The sequence below is a fragment of the Rhipicephalus microplus genome, chromosome 1, assembly GCF_043290135.1.
Source record: "Rhipicephalus microplus isolate Deutch F79 chromosome 1, USDA_Rmic, whole genome shotgun sequence".
In the NCBI taxonomy this organism is placed as follows: Eukaryota; Metazoa; Arthropoda; class Arachnida; order Ixodida; family Ixodidae; genus Rhipicephalus; species Rhipicephalus microplus.
In genome coordinates this window covers 187134251-187159845 of record NC_134700.1, presented here as the reverse complement: position 1 = coordinate 187159845, position 25595 = coordinate 187134251, and the positions used below count along the sequence as shown (strand labels likewise).

Sequence of the window (25595 nt, the reverse complement as noted above, 5' to 3'; positions counted from 1 at the left end):
CTTCTGTGCGTTGTTGAACAATAGAAATTCACAACGTGCGCATCAACTAAAAGCCGGATTCTCCTGTCTCTTATTTCCTCTTAGAAGCCATTGGCATGTGCATTGAGCACTATCTTTTATTGTTCAACAACGCACCGAAGAAATCTCTCACCGCCACCACCGTGGAAGTAAAAATGTTATACTTGTTACAACTACTACAACGGCTACGAGGGACGAACGGGGACGAACGGGGCTACGGGGGACGAACGGGGGCTCTAGGAGCTTCTCCTCTTAAAAAGAAAACAATATAGTTCTTATGCTGAGTTCTCACTTGCTAAACCCCGTTACAAACGCTACGCGCGCAGTTTGTCTTCTATAGCACATGTGGCAGCCACAGTTGCGCGGAGGGCGCTGCTACACGAAGGCTGATAAGGTCCCTAGATAAAAAGTTTTCAAGGTAGCGTCACTCAATGTTCTCGACGCCGTCTTCCTTACTCTCCCGCTTACTCCTCTTTTTCTCCGCCATCCGCACCTTTAATTGATGCATTTTGCACGTGATCTTTCAAATAGCTGGTGGTGTTAATTATCATTATTCAAAAGTTTCAGAACGAGCACATATTTTCTCACCGTGATGAAAGACGAAATCATAGCCAAGACATGAACTGCATGGGACGAGTGTTCCAGCTGGTGCCAACTCTGCCGAGATGGCTTCGCGGTACATGCTCAATACGACATTCAAGTTTTTCAACAATTCTTGGTTGCAGGGTGTAATACTTTTATCACACTCTCCCACTTGTGCATAAAGCAACAAATTTATTGCTTTAGCTCGCAACTTATTTCCAAATTTGAGTGACAGGACCCTTATTTTCCGCTTTATTTAGACAGCAGATGCGTTAGTGATTCAAGCTTAAAATATTGGCTTTCCGACAAAACATTCCATATTGAGTGATTCTTGGTGGGGTATTTGAATAATTCATGTTAACACACACCAGCACCTTCTTTACAAACGAATATTTTTTTCTTGAATAATGTATAGTACCTGTTAAAGAAGATGACAGTCAAATTAAAGCAAATTCTTAGTAATATACACCCCACTAAAAAGATACAAGGTAGCCCGAGCTAATACTTATCGTTTTAGATTTCTGGTGAGGCTACAGAGAGCGAGGTAAAAAGAAAAAAAATTGCGTCGAAGGTTCCCAAGAAAGACTATCATATTTAAAGTAACTATGTAAGCACGCTTCTTTGAAAACAATCATACGACTTACTATCGCAGTATGACTTCACTTAGACTTAATAACATGGCGTTGCGAGATTTCCTACTTAGCAGAAAAGCAGGCAATAATTATTTGTGTTTATGATGTGAATGGAGAAAAAAATAAGTTTATTTTTCTCCATTCACATCATGAGTGGGCTCGGCGACACGCGAGCGATGGCTTGGGCTCACCGGAAAACCGTCTTTCTCATGCAGCTTCTGTCCTTGGCCTGCTCCCCGGCCCTGCCCACGGATACGCCCGGCTGCGCCATCAACGCGATACCGGGACACCACGTGCCTTCGTCGGAAATCCCGGTTCCGCCTGACAACCAGTCCAGCAATCTCCGATTCTGGCACGTGCTGCAACGTCGCTGCCCTGTGGAAAACGCGTCAACCTGGCTGCCCCCTGCCCTGCGCATGCTCTACAAATGGCCAAGGGAGATCGGATCGCCATCGACAACGCCCGGAGCCTATAAAAAGCATCCCCGGACCGGCGCCCACTTCAGTGGGCTCGGCGACACGCGAGCGATGGCTTGGGCTCACCGGAAAACCGTCTTTCTCATGCAGCTTCTGTTCTTGGCCTGCTCCCCGGCCCTGCCCAAGGATACGCCCGGCTGCGCCATCAACGCGATACCGGGACACCACGTGCCTTCGTCGGAAATCCCGGTTCCGCCTGACAACCAGTCCAGCAATCTCCGATTCTGGCACGTGCTGCAACGTCGCTGCCCTGTGGAAAACGCGTCAACCTGGCTGCCCCCTGCCCTGCGCATGCTCTACAAATGGCCAAGGGAGATCGGATCGCCATCGACAACAACCGGAGCCTATAAAAAGCATCCCCGGACCGGCGCCCACTTCAGTGGGCTCGGCGACACGCGAGCGATGGCTTGGGCTCACCGGAAAACCGTCTTTCTCATGCAGGTACCCAACAATTGTTCTTTGTTCGCGCGACGCACGCGTTATCCTGCCTTGCTTGTGCTGCCGAGCCCACAGTGTTGTTGTTCTATCGCTTTTGATTGCGGTCTTGTTTTGTTGGATTTATTGATGTTATGCGGAGATGTAGAAGAGAACCCCGGTCCTCCAAAAAAAGGTGCCCCTTCCGCTGATGAACCATGTGATATAGCCGCAATTCTTAATGAACTCAAAAACGGCCAGTCAACACTGTTAAGCGAAATGAGACTCATGAAAGCCAAACTCGACGAAACCGATACCATGTTCGCGGACATTAAGGTACGTCTAACTAAAATCGAGGGAGACTGCGCGTCCCTTGTGAGTATTAAAACCCAGGTAGAGGAAATCGAGCATCTAGCCGAGATGAACGCAAAACAAATTTCTCATTTGTCCTCCCGTCTCGACGATTCCGAAAACAGGGCTCGTCGCCAAAACCTGCTGTTTTTTGGGCTGGTCGACCGTGCAGGCGAAACGTGGGCGCAGTCTGAAGAAAAGGTTATTAATCACTGTTCAGCCGTACTAAAGATAAACATCCAACCACGGGACATCGAGCGTGCGCACAGGCTGGACACATTTCACCCGGCTAAAAAAAGGCCGATAATTGTGAAATTCGCCTATTTCAAGGATAAGGATAAGGTTCTTAGTACCAGCTGGAAATTTAAGGAGTCGGATGTTGCTATCTCTGAAGATTTTTCGCCTAATACACGCGTGGCCCGCAAGAAGTTAGTTGAATTTGGCAAAGCACAAGGAACCTCCTACAAGCTACGACATGATAAATTAAAGATAGGTGACGTCACTTACTTCTATGACCACAGTAGCGAAAAGGTTGTGCAGCGCGTTGCGTAGCGGTTGGCAAACACAACTCCCAGTTCCAATAACAGTATCATATCATTCATTTTTACTAACATCCGTAGCCTGATTCCCAAAAGGGACCAACTAAGCAACGTCGTTACCTCAACCGACTCCAATTTTGTAATTCTTACGGAAACATGGCTAAACCCCTCTATAAGTAATGTAGACGTACAGCTCTATTTCCCAGATTTCGACGTCTTCCGATGTGATCGGGTAAACAGGCGAGGCGGTGGTGTCTTGTTGGGTGCCCATCGTAGTTTGCAGTGCTGTCGTGTTGTCATTAGTTCCCCACTCGAAATACTGTTTATTAGATGCACAGCTGCGTATCCTCCTGTCATAATTGGCGCATGCTATCGCCCCCCAGATGCCGACGCCTCCTTCGTACCCAATTTCCACGACGCGTTGCAGTTGGTCTCAACCCTACACCCCAACACGCGTATTGCAATTTTTGGTGATTTTAACCTTCCGGCTATTGACTGGTGCAACCCCGCTATCACGCCGGTGCACAAAAGCGTCGAAAGCGACTTCATAAACACGTGTCTTTCATTCGGGCTTTCGCAGTTGGTCACATCACCCACAAGAACTACAAACCACTCGAACAATCTACTTGACCTGGTTCTTGCTTCTCACCCCAATAGTTTCTCCCCACTCACCTATTTGGATGGTATCAGTGACCATGCTATCATTCATGGTACGTTTCATTGCCTACACAAACGCCCACCAGAATTATCGAAAACAATAACACTTTACGATAAAGGTCAATATCTCGATATGAACGCTGAACTGAGCAACTTTTGCGATTCGTTCTTGTTGGATTTCGAAACTCGCTCGGTTGAAACAAATTGGTCAATCTTTAAGTATGAAACGCAACGTTTGATTGCAAAATACATACCTACAAAAACGATAACAGAGCGGATCGCATCCTCATGGTTCAGCGTTACTTTAAAACGGCTCAAAAGAAAAAGAAATAGGCAATTTAGAGCGGCAAAAACATCCACCGACCCACGCACATGGGATAAATATCGAGCAACATCAAAAAAGTTCGATTCACTCCTGTCTAAATCCAAACGCACCTTCTTCTCGTCGACACTGCCAGCTATGATTCGCACTAACCCTAAGCAGTTCTGGAGGACCATTAACCCCAAACACGTAAACCCTACAGTTTCCTTGCTTGACTCCTCAGGAACTGCTATTCCTGACTGCAAAGTTGCCGAGTCCCTTAACTCCACATTCTGCTCAGTATTCACCCGCGAGCCAGACGACGGCCCTGTGTCCCTTTCCACTAAATTGCACTCCATCATGCCCAGCATTACATTCCAACCACACGGCATCTCAAACGTCATTGACTCCCTGAAGCTATCTTCGGCCTCAGGCGTTGACGGCATAAATGCAAAAATTCTTAAAAACACCAAACACCTCTCTAGCATCATTCTTAGCCATATCTTCCAGCAGTCCCTCTCAACAGGTTTTGTTCCCCAAGATTGGAAAATAGGAAAAGTGGTACCTGTCCCCAAGAAAGCCTCAGACAACGCGTTTCGCCCAATCTCTCTTACATGTGTTTGCTCTAAAATAATGGAACATATCATTTACACGCACATAGCTAGCTTTCTGAAATCCGCAAAGTTCTTTCATCCCAATCAACATGGCTTCCAAAAAGGTCTCTCCTGCGACACTCAATTGGCACTCTTCCTAAGTGACATTAATTCTAAATTAGACATTAACGTCCCCGTCGATGCTATTTTCATAGATTTCGAGAAGGCCTTCGACAAAGTTCCCCACAAGCGTTTGCTATCTAAACTTTCGCATTTAAACCTTGATGAACATGTATTTGCATGGCTTTCAAATTTTTTAACTAACCGACAGCAGTTTGTCTACGCTAGCAACAGTTCTTCATCCTTATCTCCTGTCCTATCAGGTGTTTCTCAAGGGACGGTCCTCGGGCCCTTACTTTTTCTCATATACATCAACGACCTACCAGACAATATTTCTTCAAGCATTCGGTTGTTCGCGGACGACTGCGTCATTTATCGCCCCATTATCGATCCCAGTGATAACGCAGCACTCCAGCAAGACCTAAGGAAGATAGACGAATGGTGCAACAAATGGCTCATGGTGCTAAACGTTCACAAAACATCCATCATGTCATTCCACAGGCGTCACTCCTATTCCACGTACAAATATTTCTTAAGTGGCTCCGCTATATTTCCTGTCTTGTCCACTAAATATCTAGGTCTTCTTATTTCTCATGACCTTACATGGTCATCCCACATAAATCGCATTACCAGTGACGCGAATCGCGCGCTGGGCTTCCTCCAACGTAACATTAACCTGGCTCCGACCACAGTTAAATTATTGGCCTACGAAACGCTTGTTCGCCCAAAGCTGGAATTCGCATGTGCAGTCTGGGACTTACCACAAGCTAACTCAAGTACCATCCTTGAATCCGTTCAGAACCGTGCGGCCAGATTCATCTTCTCCGATTATTCATACCACACAAGCGTAACACTTCTTAAACGTAAAGCTAAATTGCCAAGTCTCAAAACACGACGTACAGTAGCACGATTTTGCCTCTTCCACAAATTCTACAACTCGTTATCATGCGAAAGCCTCCACATAAAAACTGCTCACCACCAATCGAACCGCCTCAACCACCCAAAAGCAGTATACCCACCTCGTGCACGCACGACCGCCTATCTAAATTCATTTCCTGTTCTGACAGCCATCGAATGGAACAGCCTTCCTGAAAGTGTCGTCACCAAAACAAACCCGACTCAGTTCAAAGCTGCCGTTGAAAAATTTATGTACTGATTATTTTTGTGTCATGTATGCGATTATCCTTAGTGGTGTTATCTGCTTCGCTGGTTGGCATTGTATGCTTTTTATTAACAGAGCGTGCTTGATACCCTTTCGTGATACGCTCGTGCAGTTTTTGTTTTCTTTTTTCTATGTTTGTTGATCAGTTGTGTAATTTTCGTGCTTCAACACCCCTCATGTAAAACCCCACTGATTGGGGTCTTTGAGGTACCTGTAAATAAATAAATAAATAAATAAATAAATAAATAAATAAATAAATAAAGGCGTCTTTGTCGTGGGCAACAGCGTGGGCCACTTGGGTTTTTTCTTTTTTTGTGGGGGTGGGGGGGTGGCAGGGATTCTATGGAGACGTACACCATGCATTCTTAAATTCTAAAGTGAGCTGTTCAAGGCTGCCTTCAACGGCGCCAGTCTGGGTATTTTGTGAATTCTTATTCCCAAGCTGCGTAGACATGCTTACGTGGTGCGCAACGATGGAGCCTTATTCTCGCATTTTTGACGTTGTGGCTGGCGGAATATTGTTTAGTGTAAATACATGGACATAGAAACATGCCTATCTGAAGTAGGCATCAGTTTATCACCTAACCTCGTAGTGCGAGGCGAATTTCATGAGTGTTAACTGCGACTGTAATCTTGCAAGACCAGGCAAGACTGCCCTGCTATTCTCTTGGCGGAAACGACACGAGACCTCGTATTGGCAAATAACGGCATGTGTGATTTCAATGTAGTGAAGCAAATAAAAGTGCGTGTGCTGACAAGACGTGTGCAGGCCATTTTCAATTTGTTTTGTTGTAGAACCAACCCTAGCAAACTTTATGAACGCAATAGACGTATTTTATGAAAATGCGCGCTATCGAGTTCATGAATGAAGTTTTACGTATGAAAAAAAAAATATTTTTTTATAATATGAGGAAGTTGCCAATATTTTATGGTGGCGTAGTTTTACAGCACTACAGAAGAAAGCAGTCAATATTTAATGTAGCTAGCTCATAAAAAAACATTCTCACTAGGGTCCCCTTTTTGGAGGACATTGACGTCACACCACAGACTTAGTCTTGAGTAGCGTAAGCCAAACAATTTATCCGCAGTGTACAGCATTTCAACTTCCTAAAATGTAGCTTGGGTCATGAAGATGAAAATTTTGATTATATTCATCTAGAATTCTTCAATAACTCTAATGTTTGAAAATATTTGGAGAAGAAACTATCGAGCATGCATAAGGGCTCTCTTAGTTACCTAAATTACTGGTCCTCTAGCCTGAAAACGTCTTCAAGAAATTGTGACCATCTTCCTCAAAGACGCTGGATTAGATAAGCGTTTGTAATGCGTAGCTGTGGCTTCCTGTAAACGAATTAAGGGGTTAATCTATATACTGTGGGTAGCTCTAGAAACGTGGTCGTGTGAGTGTTCTGTTGTAGTACAAACACCAGCAAGTGGCTGTGTAATACATTGTTATATTTCCACTTGTTTCACTTCACGATGTGTTTTTGTTTGATTGTTCATTTTATATTTTTGCTGACCACTTGTTCTTTTTTTGGCAGAATTTAAAGACATGCAGTAACCTAGGTGATATCAACCTCAACATAAATAAACAGAGCAATGTCATGCTCCAGTACCTCCAATCTGTATTCAACTCACACTAACTTTTTAACAAAAATAAATAACTTCAATCCTAAAAATACAGCTTCTATCAGACTAATTAAACCTTTGGATGCATTCTCGCTCTTGCAGCGTGTGCTGAAGCGTCTTTCAAGGGCACTTTCCAAAGTACGCTGAGGAGTGAGGTCAAGTCAGGACAGTGCGTATTCAAGGCTGGCATGGCTCACCTTCATTGACATGCAAACTTTATGCGAGAGACAGACCACAAAGCTCTTACCGGTAGAAGCTCACGTGAGCACCTCACCTAGCTTCCGTTCACTTCATGGAATACCTTCTGATCCCGGACACTAAAATATCACGCTGCAATATCTTATGCCTCAGTCTGATCACGCGTGAGCTTGGTACGGTTCTTATTGAGATACGGAGCCCTGATTTCAAAGACTTGGGTGAAGTGAGTTAAGAGTGAATGCTGCGAGAATGAGAAGTTTGGTACGTAAAATGTGCCACAGGACGGGTCAGCATAAGAAACCTAATTTACGTGTGCAAATTCTGATTTCTTCGGAAGCACACCGCCACCTATACAAAAGTTTTTGAAGTTCATACTGGACTCAAAAGGGAACCTATACGAAGGCACCCTGGTGTATAGAATAGTACTACAATGCATGTATGCACAAATGTTCGTATTAGACTTACACTACTACAGGGACATATAAAACACATTATCAATAAATATTTCCTAATCTAGGGTTTCCATGAACAATATAATAAACCTGCGTAATTTGTGGACTAGGCGGTGCAAATAATCTGGGCTTTCACTTTTTTTTCTGCTTAACAAACGAAATGTGATTACCTGTTTGCTATTGTATTTACAGCCTTTATGACACTGTTGTTCAGTCTGTGGCTTTGTGGAACGCCCTGAAGATGTCATGTGTCAGGACGCCATCACATTGCGATATTGCTCGATCAAAGGTGTGCTGAGAGAAGACGCAGTGCAACACTAGGTAAGCTGCATTCGATGTGGAAAACTACGTCAGGACCACAAAACTTCGGAAAGGTGGCCCAACATCACGATATCGACTGACAAGAAAGAGAACATTGTTTTGGCATTCCACTCCCCAAAGATTAGTGCATAAAGATTCCTGTCAGTCCTGTTAAAGATGATAGTCTTAACATGGCCGGACTAGAAGAGCGGCTCAGTGCGCGCATGTAATTCTTCTTGCTCGGTCGTAGTCTTACTTGGGATATTTCACACCGAAAATTTTGGTCTCTCTCTTTAGGAAAAAAAATTTTCAGTTGCTCCAAGTGGGGGATTGAAGACGGGTCCTTTGCGTAGCAAGCGGATCTTCTACCACGCGTCCACGCCTCTGATTTTATTCTATTATGGGACGCAACAAACAAATCTACCCTGTGTCTATGCTACAAGCACAATAGTGTCTATCTCTGTGTTTGTCTTTTTGTTGCTGTGACCCGATTCAGCGAAATGGCGAAAGTTGAACCACTTCCTTAGCTACCAGTCATCTTGACCTCGTTTTTGTGATTATATGTGCAGTCATTGTCCATCAGAAAACAAATATTGCGCATACTTTTGGCCCAACACGAGTACGGAAACTTTAGCAGTCTGTTACTTTATTTTTAATATCAGAGATACATAATTATAAAGATCACAGTGCTTTAACGCGGCGCTGGCAGTTCGACGCTGTGACCGAAAAAGCGGGTGTTTCCTACGCTACACTAAAACTACATGGTACTGCTACCTACCATAGATTTTGCGTTTCTAAAGAAAAAAAACTTCGTTTCTACAAATCACTGCTGGATATCGTCCATATCTTAAGCAACACATATTCACCATTTTCCTCACGCAGAATGTAAAAAAATGTTTTATTTTCTCTCTCAAGACATTAGACTATGGTCTTTCGTCGACGTTTGGCAGTGAAACACACAGATACACCACCAACGTTTTTTTTTTCTTCATTGCGCTTGATACCAGTTACTGACACTGGTGGCGGCGCCCGAAATTAGGACATCAAAGGCTCCTAGTGTCATCTCCTCATAACAGCTTTCGCTTTAATGAATCTGACAAGGCCACAAGTATGCATAAATTATAAGCAGGGGTAACCTAGACATACACAATGGAGGGTACTGCGTGGTGTCTTTTCGAAACAGAGAGAAGATATGCAGGAAAGGTAGGGAGGTTAACTATACTATGCGTCCAGTTTGCTACCCTACACATGGGGAGGGGGAGAGAGGAGTAAAAAAAGAGAGAGAAGGATAGACACATGTCACATCACACACACAACGCCGAGTTTCACAGGCGGTCCCTCAATGAAGTTGCTGTCAAGTATCTCAGGAGGGCTCGTGTGGCTTTCTGTGCTGATGTGCTGCGCGACCAGGCTCCTAAGATCTTTGCTTCATTAAATGGCCGGTCATCGAGTCTATTCAAGGCACACTGGAGAGTCCGGTGATCTTCATCGAATTGGGCACAGTATAGAAGCCACACACACAAACACAGCTAAATGTCGTGTTAAAATTGGCAGACAGAGTAACGGCAGAATCTACTACTTCAATTCAGCCGTGTTGGGTATTGTTATTTCCACGCAACGACCCCATAAAAATTTAAAAGTGCAAAAATGGCATATCTCATGTACAGAAGGAATCTATTATATGCGAAGAACAAAAGAGGAAGATTGATAGGTCACTTTCAAATCAGCACAATGATACGAGGCGAATAAAAGTAGTACGCAGTAAACACAAGTACGCATTTTATGCGCACTAAGGTGTCCAGATAAGATGCAAGTATGTTTTTAATAGCCGCCTAACGACAGCACCACTTACGTTCCTAATGAGAACCCCAGCAGCGGTAGGCGTGTAAATTATGCCTTACATGACCTCTATGTCATGTTATCACGTTTGCGCCTGGCATTTGTCTTCGTCGTTCGTTCAAGCCACGTAATACTAACTTTGGTTTATGTGAAGATAGTGGAAGGGCCACGAGTGCGCTATGAGCGTATGGCCTAATGTCATGACCTACAAGACAAGAATTTGATGATTTCCATGTCAGGGCCTTTCACTTATATTAATTAGCCTTGCCGTCATGCCATAGCAGGCTATTTTCGCACGATGTAATATGAAGTAAACCACCGCAAGATCAATAAAACAATGACATTTATATCATGACATTCATGAGAAACATGTCGTGATTTAAATGTCTAGGTTTTGAAATGTGTTGATTTTTATGTTAAGACCAGTCACTTATGCTCGTCGTACAGTCATGTTATGCCATACCACTTTTGGTAAAGATCTTATCATCGGAGCGGCTAGGAGAGCTAAATGGATAGATAGATAGATAGATAGATAGATAGATAGATAGATAGATAGATAGATAGATAGATAGATAGATATGCACAATGTCACCGAAGTTCGCTAAGAAGTGCTTCACATTTAAAATCGTGAAGCTGCGGCTAAGTACGTGATTGGTGTGACGTTCCTGCGTAAATAATTAATACTAATCTCCCACCTCTTCCCGCTGCAGAGCGTCTTTTGATGCACCCACTGAGCTTTCAGCTTCTGTGTCATGAAAATTCACTGCTATACATCTGACGCTGGCGTTGCAGCCTTTTACATAATCCGTGCTAAGGCACTTCCGTCTCATTATAATTAGCGACCGCCATCCGCAGATGTAACCCTCTCTGCGGTGATCTTCAAAGCTGCCGTTGATATATGCATTACTGTGGGAAAAAAGTAAAGAAGGTTGTTTGATTCACTCCGCATTGGATTGCCATTGTCTTTAGTTCATGAAGATATGCAAGACCCATCAGCATATTTTTATTTAGTCGTTTAAGGGGGACGTCATGCAGACAGCTTAGTCAGCCACTGAGTAGTTGCACTTTAACACGCTGCACAGTGAAAGCAGTGCTATCAAGAGTATTACAGAGACGGGCCAAACTAAGACTGCTGCTGACGTGTGCATTCTTCGGTGCATTTGACGGTAAAGAAAACATACTTCCTTCCCAGCAGTTAAACGTGTAAACTGAATAAACTTACCTCGACTAAGCTATCTAAGGATGTTGTCAAAAAGGTTTTTTAATTTTTTTTTGTGTGACCGTGCCTGCTGTGAGTGTTTTGGCGCATGAAATTTCTTGGTGTGAAACTTTTTCAAATAAACGTAGTAGCAAGTCAGCGTCTTTTCTCTCGTGTTGTCTTACTTTCACGTTCCCCAAAACAAGAAAATCAAAATGACGTTATATCTTTTTCTTGTTTCACTCAGGTTGCGTTGTCAACGCACAAATTTCCCTTGTGCTGCAAAAGTAACGAATGGATAATTGTTTCAAGGCCGAAGCACCTGAGGGTCTTGGCGTGTCGGCATACTATGTTGCAGTCGTGCTTCAGTATAAACAAGTAAGTACGTTCACCATTACTACCTAAAGTATCATGATTGTTTATACAGTGGTGTCGAATACCTGCATAAATTACCGAAACATTCATATTTATTACCTAAAATCCGATATACAAACATGAAACTTGGCGCTAAAGCCATTTATTCGAAACACCACTTCTTGAAACATACCTGCAAAGTGAGGGTGTGTTAGCGGACTGTTGGCGAGTAAATCTGCACAACAGTAAACGTTCTGTGGGGTGAAGCTCCTAAAGGCGTGGCTCTGCCCATTTATTATATGTATGTATGTATGTATGTATGTATGTATGTATGTATGTATGTATGTATGTATGTATGTATGTATGTATGTATGTATGTATGTATGTATGTATGTATGTACGTACGTACGTGACCACCTATAATTTCCACCTTTGCCAGCTGCCCCCTACTTCGTCAAAGCAAACTTCCCACTTCACTTCATACCTGATCCACCACTTCAACGACCATGAAACCATTACTGCTGAGAAGTAGCCAATATAAAATGCAAGTTGGCCGTGCACTTGTATCCAGGTGCGCGTCAAAGAACCATAGATCGTCTCACAGTGTCCATTGCTTGTGACCAACCTATTGTTCCACCTTTGCAAACTGCCCGCTACTTCGTCCTTGCAAACATCCCCGTATGTCCTATCACCGATCCACCACTTCACCAACCATAAAGCCGTTATAATGAAGGGGGAACGGAAGTGACGTATAGCTACCACTTACGAATTGTAGAAATTCTTTATATAAATATATACAGTATTTGTGTATATAAACCTCCAGCGCTTGCCCCACTCAACATCATTCACTCCGTGGATATGCCGTGATTTTTTTTCTGGGGGGAAGCATCAGCACAGACTGCATGAATAGCCCCTCTCCAGATTTCACGTTAGTGGAGCTGCATGCTACACCCTGTCTTTCCCACTAACTTTTTTTCGTCAGCCTGTGCGTGTTCTTCAAAATTTTTAAACAAAAGTAAAACCATTTTTAGATACTTTTATTAAAGCAGTGCGTTTTGCTTTCTTGCATCGTGAATTCCAAATTTATAGGAATGTTCGATAACGTTCCGAGTCACTCGATAAGACTTTGAAACTGCCGGCTATTGTTTTTGAGAAGAACTACAAAAAGCTTTTATGTTTTAATGGCTGTGTAGGCATTCATCAACGTATTCGTAAATTTATTACTGGTAATTGTACGCTCTATCACCATGGTCATAGCCACGCAAGATTGTGTACTTACTTTGCGTCATCTGGTGGCTCTTTCGCTGATATTGGTGCAGGATTTCACGACGAGTTTGTGCGCTTAATTTCTGCAGTTTTCTTTATGCCACGCATTCGTGCACGTGCTCAAATTTATAACGAAAAATGCAGGCTGTCGCCTTTGATGGCGCAAACTCATACTCAATGCCAGGTTTCTAAATATTTAATACTAAAATTCAGTGAAGTGTCACAACAATTTACCACCAGAAACGAATTGCATAAAGCATCAATTTCAGTGCAGTCGGTGGCGTAGCGTGCTCCTCTCACAAAAAAGGAGTAAAACACAAGGGCGACCATTGCCAGGAAGAATCTGTGAACTAGCCTACTAAAAAGATTTCGTCCAATTTATCAAAACTCCAACTAACAGACAAGAAAACTCTATAGGTCGAGACGATTACTCATTTGACCTGCTTGTGGCACATTGTTGGCTAGGTGTGATTTGGAACGAAAAAAAGCCCTTCGGTAGACAAAAACAACACGAAATAAAATAATTATTTCTTGCATAAACGTGTGCTTTGCTATGCTAGCTCTTATTTTGAAGAACTTAATTTTTTCTGCGGGCAGCTTTTCTAATAACATGAAGCATATCATAATTGGCTAAAATATTATCCTAAGAAGCTTTTGAGCGTAAGGTGTTTCTTCGGAAGTATACTCGGCTTTGTAAGTGACTATGAAACTATATTCTTTATTACTCATCAATAAAACCTTCAATAAAAGCTACATGGTATATGAACGCATTTTATTTAGTACCTGAAAATGTTCCTCAAACTCAAGAAGAACGTTCAGTTCGGGGGCATCATACTGCTAGTTATGAATAATGTCATGACTGCGGCTCGGGCAATATAGTTGAACCCATACAAAAAGGTTGACTACGTTAGAGCTGGCAATTCTAATACACATATGAAAAATTTGCAAAGCCTACATAAGGCTTCTGTGAATGAGAGAAACCTTTTCAATATTACAATTCAAACACGTGTGCCATAGTTCAGGAAGTCAAAGCGAAAGAAAAGCGACAAAATACAGGTGTCCTCGTTTTTCTCACCATCAAAAAATTTCGTAGCCTCTGCGTTCGTTCGGCAAGATATAAAATTCGTTAGGAACGCGAAAAAAAACATTGTTTATACAAACCTAATTTGTAGGGCAAAAACGCGTATGAAGACCTAAATGAACAAACAAAACCTATAATGCTTAGCATTCAAGGCTCTTTATTCCAACCTACTTTTGCATGGCGTCTACTCCAATGAAATAGTTATCAATAATACATTAGGCTGATCTCACCAAGTTGCGTAAAACTCACAGTAAGGCAAACCGAGAAGGCTGCTAAATGCACTGCATTCTCGCACATCTTTCTTTTCTTTCAGTTCTATCATTTATCCAGGTGGTAGTAGCCAAAGTTGGTCGAGACTACATGGTATAATCTTAGGCAAGTGAACCATGCAACATGCCTCTGCGCCTTCTCTTGCCCTATTTCTTTGTCCATTACCATAACCTCTACAAAGAGCACTCTCTATATTGTTCGTTTCGAATGTTACCGTCACCCATTCGAACGAAACTTTTGAAGTCAGATTTCACAGTGAGAAGCTGCGCTAAGTGAATCAGGACTTGCAGTATTCTGGATCACTCAACACGTGGTGGATAATGTTTTTTAACAAAAGATATTTTCTGTCAACGTGACTTGCGCCATTCAAGGTAAAGAGTAACCATGCGCCAACTCAACAACGCACATTTGCGGTGAAAGTTAAAAGTGGAATCAAATTACGAATAGTTCTCTTGTGCCCTGGAAAATATAATATTGCTACAGAGTAGCATTCTTGAAAAAAATCGTGGATTAATTTGCGAGATACTGGAGCTGTTGGTAGAAACTTTTACAGGTCTGAAAATTCTCTCTTCATAATTTAAGGCTACCGTACACGATACATTTTCTACTAGCTCATGCATCGCAATCTAATCGCCATTCGACAGAGGTCTGCCTGCTTTGAAAATCGCTCAAGGTTGAAACTTGGTCGGAACAAAGGAACATCAATGAAGGGTACTGAAAAAAAGTAAGCACATTTTTTACATTGAAAAAAAACGATGTTTTCGGTGTGACGTGAACTCTTTTTCGGGATCGCTGGTAGTGTTTACATAGCGTTCAGTTTTCACACTGTAAAAATTGATTATGAATATGAATCACTACTTTTACTCAAGGTTCCCTTTTGCAACCAAAACATAAAACTAGGATATGGTTGGCAATCAAGTGCTACATCTTAAAAAAGATATTATATAGTGCGCAATGAATGCGTTGCTTTTTAGGAAACTACAAACAAATGTTAAAGTCGAGAATGAAAAACAGCCTAACCAGTTTTTTTTTTTATGCGTGACAAGAGATCTCAATTCATGGAAGTGGTATTGACAGCGCCAAAGTATACGTTATTCTTACGACGACAGCATCTAGAAGAAGGCCGATGAAGAGTTCGCTTGCTTCCAAGGATTGACACAGCTTGCTACTTTTTCTCAACCAAGCCAACCAACCAAGTGCAGCTCTTCCCCGAAAGCTCATCCTAAATTCTACATAAAATTAACAAACGTTCTGACTATTTTACTGCTTCGAGTACCTGAGAATAAGGTCTTATTAGACACCATCTCAAGAATCCATCATTTGAGTACAATCTTTCTTAGTAATACGCAGAATCACACGAGCATGCATTTCATAAATTTTGCACTGTCACGCTAAAAAATGGCACATCAAACGCACCTTGGGACTCGGCGTTATGCGAAGCATGCGGAGGGAAAAGTGACGATACTGTAATTTTTTGATTGAGTGAAACGTCATGAAATGACGCCAAGTATATGTGCAACAGTTGTCCACATAGATATATGTTGAAAAGTTGGAAATGCTTAAATAAGCAGCTGCTTAGTGTTGCGCAACAAAGCAAACATCAACATAGATATTAACGCCCCGCCGTGGTGGTCTCGTGGCTATGGTACAAGGCTGCTGACCCGCAGGTCATGGGATAACAATAACATCAGATCTAAGGTGGGACGCTCACATTGATAATGTTACTTCTTCTGCTATGCAAACACTATATTTTATTCGCAGATCGCTCCATCTGGCACCCACCTCGATGAAACTACTAGCCTACAAAACATTCATTAGGCCAATCCTTGAATATGGAAATACTGTATGGTTTCCTCATACCGTGACTAACATAAAAAAATAGAAATGTACAAAGGAAGGCCATAAGATTCATACATAACAAATTTAAACTGGCTTATTCACCCACCACCCTTCTAGCTGTTTCTGGGCTTCCCACGCTTAAAACACGGGCGAAGCAGGCACGTTTGAAATTTCTTTATCAACTCCTACATAATTATTTCAAAATAGTCTCAAACTACGTTGAATATTCGCAAACACGAGCTACCCGGCACCAACATACAAATACTCTATTAGAATATAAATGTAACAATGATGCGTTTAAATACTTTTTTTTTCCAGTTGCCATCCACGAATGGAATTTGTTAACCCCTTTCACCACTAATGCCCAGTCATTGTGCGATTTCTTATCAAGAATTGAAAATAACATCTTTTAGCGTCCTTGATATGTCTGCTTTTCTGTGACGTGCAAACCAGCATTCACTAGTATTTGGTGTGTATGGTGTGCATAAGCGCAGATTGTATGCTTCAAGGTTGCTGATTTGTATTTTGCACATTATTTACCAATTTACGATCCTGAAAGTGTTAAGTGCTCTTTGTAACTGTATACTGTAGTGCCCACCTACTATGGTCTCTTTGGAGACTGGCAGTATTGTGAATAAATAAATAAATAAAGTCCCGGCTGCGGCGGCTGCATTTCCGATGGAGGCGGAAATGTTGTCGGCCCGTGTGCTCAGATTTGGGTGCACGTTAAAGAACCCCAGGTGGTCAAAATTTCCTGAGTCGTCCACTACGGCGTCTCTCATAATCATAAGGTCGTTTTGGCACGTTAAACCCCACAAATCAATCAATCAATCAACATGGATATTAGCGACAACAGAAGTGTTAAGCTGATAGAAAGCGCTGATGCTATCGAGAATGATAGCATTCGGTATTTCTACATGAATTAATCGACAGCAGTGAATGGCACGTAACTTCAATTGACACTAACCCAGCATGACGGCTGTATCATAGGTGTAAATACGTAATGTTTACCAAACTGAATATCCAGCACTGTAACCACACTTGAAATTTCACAAAAATTAGGGTCTATTTGAACAATAGTTTCGAGAGATTACATCGCTTTGTGGTAGAACACTTGTTTGCCACGCGGAATGCTGGGGTTTGATTCCTGCTGGGACCATGTCATCTATTATTTTTATTCGCGGCGCCAAAGTTGCCGGTGTAAGCTTTTTTTTTAGTGCTCAGGTGTTAAAATTACCCATTTCTGTACCCGGCGTTCCTAGTCAGACATAAACTTTCAATCACCCGCCGAGCATACCTATATAGCTGTGGCACATACCCACCCAAGGTATACGGGTGCATGCCGGACGTGTCTGCGGAAAGGGCTTGACGATGTGCGCGACGATATTGTCACACTCTCCATGTCATGACCAGGAAGTGATATTCGTCAAGCTCTTTCACCCTTTCATACCACGTCTGGTTTACCCCAAGTTGAAGAGTGATCGCGAGAGCACCCAGACGTAGGTGGCTAAATAGATAGATAGATAGATAGATAGATAGATAGATAGATAGATAGATAGATAGATAGTATATTGAAGGCACGCCCCTAGAAAATCAAAAGAGAGAGAAATAAATAAAAGGGACAGGGAGGTTAACCTTGAGAAACTGGTATGCTACCCCCTACAAGAGGGAGTGGAGAAATAAGGGTCGGAAAGACAATATAGAGAGATATAAAATAAATTAGAAAAAAAACACATGCGCACACATTCAGGGAGTTCTGATCACAGTCGTTTGGACAGGCCGGTTGAACGCAAGAAGCGCAGGAGCGCCTTCACAGCCTTCTTCTGCGACATTAAGTCCTGTCGGCAGCGCAGGTGTCTTCCTTCCGAAAAAGGCTGGTTGTCCAGTTCATCTAGTGCATTGAAGAGTGACTGTCTCTGCCAGGAGCACTGCGGGCATTCTCACAGAATATGCCAAGTTGTTTCGTCACTGCCGCTATGATCACATGCTGTAGTGTCAGTCATTTTTGTACGGAATGCGGACGCATTGGTAAATGCAACACCCAACGATAACCTGCACAGCATAGTAACGTTTCATCAGTAAAGTTCTGGAGGGATTCGAAGACTGAGAGTTGCGTATAAGGTATATAATCGTGCGTGCGCGAAATGTGGTGCGCTCGCGAGCAAGTATGCGGAATTTCCATGAAGCATCAGTTCGGGAGAGCGGAAATATAATTTGATTGGGCAGAATGGGCAGCTCGATCGGTCCGTTCATTGCAAAGCGTTCTATCAAAAATCAAGAAAGGATGACTAGCAGAATTCTGAGATTGCATCATCGTTAATATCACAATGATTTCACAGTGAAGATAAATTAATAACGTAAAAGGGGACACGTAGAAAAAGCAAAGCGCTCAATAGGTAGATGTAGGAACATTTCCGCCAATAAATACTGTTTCGGCTTATAAATTTGCTCTCGGCACTCCATCTATCCCCACACCATCCTACACATCATGATCCCCGCTTTATGACTACTGTTATTTTTTCTCATTCAAAGCTTCGTACACGCATCGCAAACTCAAGGAACTCATCAGCGCTCACAGGAACAAAATAATAAAGAAAACCTTTTGTGACTAACGGCAGCAACAACCACAGTCACAGCTTCGCAGCAAGGGGGAAGCAATTAACGTGATAGTAATGAGTAGGAAAGTCATGCGCAGAATGACAAGAACATCAAAACGTGCCCGCGTTTCTCACGCACAGATGACGCACGAATTGTACTCACAGGAACAGATGATCGCGATTAAGGTTCCCAGTTGGTATTTCAATATCTCTGAAAAGCACACCCTTTTCGCGAACGGAGACTGTTCAACGAGTGCAGTTACCTTTGTACGCCAGGTAACTACAACATAATCGTTTTAATGATAGCGCAAGGCCAGCCAAGTGCGATCTTCGCCTCCGCGAGATCAGGGCGCGCAAGCGAGCGTCACCCCCTACTCTCCGTGGAGCAAAGTACGTGAGAGATGAGAGCGCGCGCCGACATGTCGTGACATCGTGGCGGCGCGCGCTCATTGCACCATCTCTCTGGTAATGCTGAAAGAATGATTATTTCCCCCGAAGAGTCCGTCAGCAGCGTGAAGTGGTAGGTATAGACAGCTTATCGTTTGAAAGTTGAAAGAGGTGCTCCTCCGGGGCTAGGTCGCTAACGCCTCGCACTCACGACTCAGAGGTTTCAGTTCAATTTCGCGGCCGGAGCCTTCGCTGGATTTTTTTTTCATTTTGCGTTTACACCCACACCCACACACCCACACCCACACACCCACACACACACACACACACACACACACACACACACACACACACACACACACACACACACACACACACACACACACACACACACACACACACACACACACACACACACATGTATATATATATATATATATATATATATATATATATATATATATATATATTGAATGAATTTGCAGATTGAAGGGAAGGCACGACAGGTACGGGTACTTTCTTCATTGAATGAACTTGCAGATAGCACATTTGAAAAGAGAGTGAGAGAAATAACTTCATTAGGTTGAAAAAAAAGAAGGTGTTTAAGAGCTAGATTGGTGGGGTCCCATGTCCAAGGCTCCACTGGCTTGCGCCGCCTGCCAGACGTGGTTTAGGAGTGCTAGTTGGAAATTGCCTGTACTAACGTTTCGGCCGTGGCACGGCCTTCGTCAGAGTAAGTAGGTATGATACAATGCAGCCGCTTTCATGGGTTCACGCGATGAACTCTCTATATATACACGTATGCATACAGGATGACTGATGACGACACTGACGCTGGCGGCAAATTGCAAAAATGCAGCCGAGTGTGTCCATATAAAATAACAGAAACAAACTCCCATTCGGTGGCTGCATTCCCTCCTAGGATCTCAAGACGTTTCTCTCTCATCACTAATCTGTGAACACACCAAGTACTTTCATGTGCATTCACAGTGGCAAAAAAAATAATCCCGTATCTAAGCGAACTAGATTTCTCAAGAGTGCAAAGCATGCACGTGTTTGGAAATATGAGGAACAACAGGGAGGCACACACCCCTGGGCATACTAATAGCCCCAAAACTGAAGCAAATCACTTCGCTAAGATGACAAGAGCCACGTTTGTGGTTTTTATGAAGATCGACTCCATATGTGTGTTCCCTAAGCCACGTAAAGCTCTGGCGGGTCCGGAGCCCGAGATTTATGAGGTGATCTCGAAAAAAGGCAACACGGCCATGGCGCCATATCCTTGATTTTGCTCCTGCGAAGCTTGGCTGCGAAAATATATACCCTCTGGCACAGAGCTTCAATAGAGCTTCGTGCGGATGAGGCCACCGACTAAGAACTCTGCCGTGCTTTTTCGCAGACCTAGAAGAACACAAAGGGGTAAAGTAGTGTGTACCTTTAATGCGCGATATTGTGATGGTTTGAACGTGTAAAATGAAGGGATCAGTCGATGGGCGTGGTCTGGGGGCTCGTCGATCTATCAAACGTCGTAGCTCGGTGAGAGTGCTTGGGCGGTACGAAGACACGTTATTTTTATATTGGAACAAGCAGGGCTGCTGAGGAAGGCGTTTTGAAGGCAGTGTCTAATTGTGTCTTACTTTGGAAGCTCTGTTTCATCTTCGTAATTGCTCTTTTCGTCATGGCTTTCATTTGTTTTCGTATTGTACTTCCTAGACTTCCAAAGTTAACTCGTGAAACTTCGACCATGTTAATGACGGAACGCAGTCTATTGCCAGCAGAATTTAGCGCGTTGTTACTGTAGCTACTATTGTCTAACTTCAAACACACAAGAAAACACTGTAGGAAAAAGGAAATAAGATTGACATCGTTCAGTGCTTGCACTACAGTGGTCCAAGTTTAGGTCTGATACGGCTGTCATTACAGACGACACGAAGTTCATAGTTGGTCTAGATCTTAAAAAGGCATTCGATAATACATCACATAATGCTGTAGTTGCCAACCTTCAAACGTTAAGGGTAGGAAAAAGAGTATGCGATTATATAAAAGACTTTTTAACTGAGCGGACTGCAAGAATAACACTATAGGCGAAACAGAATCCCAAGAGTTTAGTCTGGGCAGCAGAGGTAAGCCGCAAAGCTCAGTCCTATCCCCCTTTCTTTTTAACGTGGCCATGATAAGTCTGCCTACCAGACTGTAGGAAATTCCAGGACTCCATCATAGCTTCTATAGAGATGACATTATCTTATGAGTAGCAGAGGTTAGTGACGGATACACAGAGGAAACTTTACAAACCGCAGTGAATATTGCAGAGGAAATACACCCATACAAGATTAACAATGTTCCCCGGAAAAATCAGAACTTCTTTTCTATCACCCGACATGTAGGGGTCAGAAAAGTATCCAGGAAAAACTTGACATTAAAGTCTTTGTTGGAAAAACGCAAATACCTACGGTCGAAAGCATACAAATCCTAGGACTGCGAATCAGCTCGAACAGGCATAATCGAGGGGCGATTAGATTACTTGCAACCAGTGCGCAGCAAATTATGCATTCACTTAAACGAATTGCAAACCGGCACTATGGTATGAAGAAAAATAATGTGATAAGACTGGTACAGGCTTTTGTCATTAGTCGCATTGTATATGTGATTCCGTACCTCCAACTGCAAGTGGTTGATAGAGAAAAGATTGACAGAATCATTGGACGAGTTTTCAAACAGGCGATCGGACTTCCAATAACTACCCCTAATGAGAAATCACTTCAGTAAGGGCTTCACAACACATCAGAAGAGCTTATCGAAGCTCAAAGAATCGCACAGTATGAAAGACTAACGCAGAGTAAAACAGGCAGAGCAATACTAGAGGAACTGCGTATAAACTACGCAAATCAATTCGGCGCCAAAAAAGATATTTCGTATGAGATCAGGAAATGTTTGATAATTTTGCCGATTTAAAAAAAAACATGCACCCCGACCATTACAATTCAAGGAGAGCCGAAAGAGCAAAAAATATACATAACAACGTAAGAGATTTACCGGAAACAACATGCGTAGACTCGGCAGAATACAAAGTAAATGACAACATGACTATAGCAGTAGTGGACTACAAAGGAAATCATGCTGTCAGTGGTCGGTGAGAACGAGCTTTGCAGAAGAGACGGAGGAAGCAGCCATTGCAATGGCAATAGCATCCACTTCGACTTCACTAATTGTTAGCGACTTGCAGACGGCTGTGAGAAACTTTGCACGAGGGTGAATATCCCAAACAGCTTTAAGAATATCGGCTGGATGCAAAGACCAACGAACAATAGATACAGTCTGGGCACCCGCTCACTCCTCTTTACCCGACAATGAGGCTGCACACCAGAAAGCTCGAGGACTTACAGACCAAGCCTCTGGATTGCCCTGGTCGAACGGGGAGGCCGATAAGAGATTTAAGCGGATGACGACTTACAGAGATATTACGCAGTATTACAGGCTAAGCAGGAAAATTTATTTTCCTGCACACTCGTCATTGAACAAAGGACAGGCGGTGGCGTGGCGCCTACTACAGACCCACACGTTTCCGAGTCCAGTAACAATTAACCGCTGCGTGCCGGAACATCATTCGGACAAGTGTAAATTTCGCCACAACAGGGCAGACTTGAGCCACATTTTATGGGCATGCCCACAGGCTCCCATGAGAGGCGATTTTCCAGACGGGAGTGGATGGGATACCGCGCTCCTCAGCTCTGACTTATAAATTACAAGCCGGCTTAATACGGCAGGCCGAAGACGCCGCCAAGGCCCATGGGATCATGGCCGTCGTCTAGGATTGGTCCTCTCTTGTCCTCTCGCACCTGAAATGGGAGGAGGATCTTTCTGCTAATTAAATAAAGTTTGTTCATCATCTAATAGTTCTTTTCTTTACATCCATAGACATATGCTGCTACTAACTGAATTCATTCCCACTGTGATACTTTTGCTTATTGTTACGTGTTGCAATACCGATTTTAAGAACGCGAAAGCCGTATATGTCGTTAAAACGTAGCGTCTGGCGTTGACAACTTCAAAAGCGTAAAATTCTAGAACGAAGACATAGCCAAATTATACCTATTCATTTTAATATGTGTATTCATTTATTAATTTCACTATATGTACCACGAAATGATATTCAGTAAGGGGGGCCCAGTGACAAAAATATTAAAAAGGAAGAACATCTAATGCAAATAACATGTATCTTTGAGTGTATATTCTGTCTCGTATGAGATTCCGGGCATCCAATGGGTTACTACGTTAGATTACTGGCTACGATTCTCGAGTTGTTAGTCAGAAATGTTATAGTACGTGTGATTGATTGTAAAATATTGTTACTTGCAGCCGGACTATCTGTCCTTCTAGTGATCTGTCACTGCGTCCGCAAGTAATAATCATTTGCAATCGATTGAACGTAATATACCATTCCAGGCTAATAAGCTAACATATCTCGAGGATCAAAGCCAGCGTTATAATATAGTGATTCAATGGACACCCGAAATCCCATACGAGACAAAAGATACACTTGAAGAGAAATGCCATTTATATTTCTGACGAACATACTGCGAAGCTTGAAAAGTAGTTTCTCTGTTTTAAATCAATGTTAAGATCGCATGTTTCAATACAATGCGAATGACATGAGTAGTCAGCTTTGCTTCATACCTATAAATAAAGCTCACCCACTTAACATGATGTATTTCAGTATAGGCATCTAGGGCTCACCTTTACCAGCACGTGCGTTAACATGAGATGACCATATAATAACACTTGAACCTCATCGTTCAGGAAAGTTTGCTTTTGAGGCACAAAGTTCCTTCGCAATGTAAAGTGTCTATGCTATAACGTCTTCATTAGAACTAGACTTGAACATTCATCTACTGTTTGGAAACCATAAACTAAAACTGACCTAAAAAAATCGAGAGACTTTAGCAAAAAGCAGCTAGGTTTTTATTTAACATCTTACCAAGATTGCATTTCCTCACATAGCTTTTAAAAGTTTAACGTACTGAACGACTCGAGATCATAAGACAGAAGCAGAGACTGCAGTTTCTTAAACTACTTTACACGAGAATCCACGCCTTGACTTGTCTTTATATCTATCGATCATGTCAGCCAGAATGACACCTCACCGTAGAAAAGATGCACTAACAATGACTTCGGAAGAACACATTTAGGATTTTTTTGCCTTTACTATTATAGAATGTAACTGCTTAATTGAATAAACAATTTATTCCTCACTATTATTTATTTTTTGTTGCATTTTACCAAACGCGTGAACTTTATTTCTCTAGTATTATTGTGTGCCATATCCTTTTTATCTCTTCTCAAGCGTTTTCAACGTATGTACCATTTTATTGCCCTTCCTGCTTAGACTACATTTCTACAGAATTCGATAAATAAAGCAAGAAGAATATTGCATAACATATTATATTTCCACAGGAAATTGCCACTGCTCCGCGCAACGGGGACGTCGGGAACGAAGAGAAACACTAACGGTACGACTATGAACGACGAAGCCAGCCGCAATGCACGAGCCGGCCCTGCATGCACACGGTACTCCACCGAACAGCCAACGCGCGTGAAGAAGAGAACGAGGGTGCTCGAGGCAGAGGCTCACGAGGACTACCGACCTTCGGATCTTCTTGATTGCTGTGCGTCGTTCACCTTGGGCACAAGTTCGCCCTTAATAAACCGTGTAAATAGAACATCCTTGTTGTGAGGCTGCTGCATTTGTCATATTATTACAATACACCAATACCTAAACAGTAAACAATATACAAGAAAATAGTGGATACGTGAATAAAAGCGTAACTACGGTGGGCCGGCTGAATTGTACAAGTGGCAGATCCTTATACATCATTATTTGAACAGTGAAGTTTATTATAAATCGCGTTACGGTTATTTACCATGATGACACCATACATAAGGCCGTTCCACAAGGCAAGAGTCCGCTGAAAGCAAGATGAATTAAGTTGTTTTGCTTTCGTGAAAACTCGAAGGAGACGCTGGCTATAAGGGAGGTGTCCATATGAGCGCATTTGGCTTGCTGGAGTGGCAGCTAGGGTGATTGGACCGTGTAGACATGCAGATGCAATGCAGACGACAAGGAAACCATTCGGCGTGTATCGAATTACTGGAGATTGAATTTAAGCTTCATTTGATATTCACTGGCATAACAATATTGATAGCAAGAAATATACTGGCCTGCCCCGTTTTAAATAATCATCGACGCACTACTGAGGTACTCGCAATGAGGTGATCGCACATGCAGGCAAATTCTAATTGCAGATAAACAAGTAAAGGCAGGCTAATTGGCGTTCACCGGAGG

At 42.7% G+C, this 25595-nt stretch overlaps 1 protein-coding gene across 1 annotated transcript; it reads left to right on the top strand.

The window, feature by feature from the left end:
* The first annotated feature begins 1381 nt into the window (after positions 1–1381).
* Positions 1382–24972, top strand: LOC142766287 (uncharacterized). The gene is made up of 4 exons (XM_075867986.1): positions 1382–2149; positions 8317–8445; positions 11709–11839; positions 24707–24972. Exons 1-2 carry the CDS (start codon positions 1382–1384, stop codon positions 8323–8325), a joined length of 777 nt encoding a protein of 258 aa, XP_075724101.1. The 3' UTR covers positions 8326–8445; positions 11709–11839; positions 24707–24972.
* Positions 24973–25595: the final 623 nt, after the last annotated feature.

Excerpts from the sequence above, each read along its gene's own strand:
- LOC142766287 (XM_075867986.1), top strand. The coding sequence starts at position 1,382 with ATGAGTGGGCTCGGCGACACGCGAGCGATGGCTTGGGCTCACCGGAAA.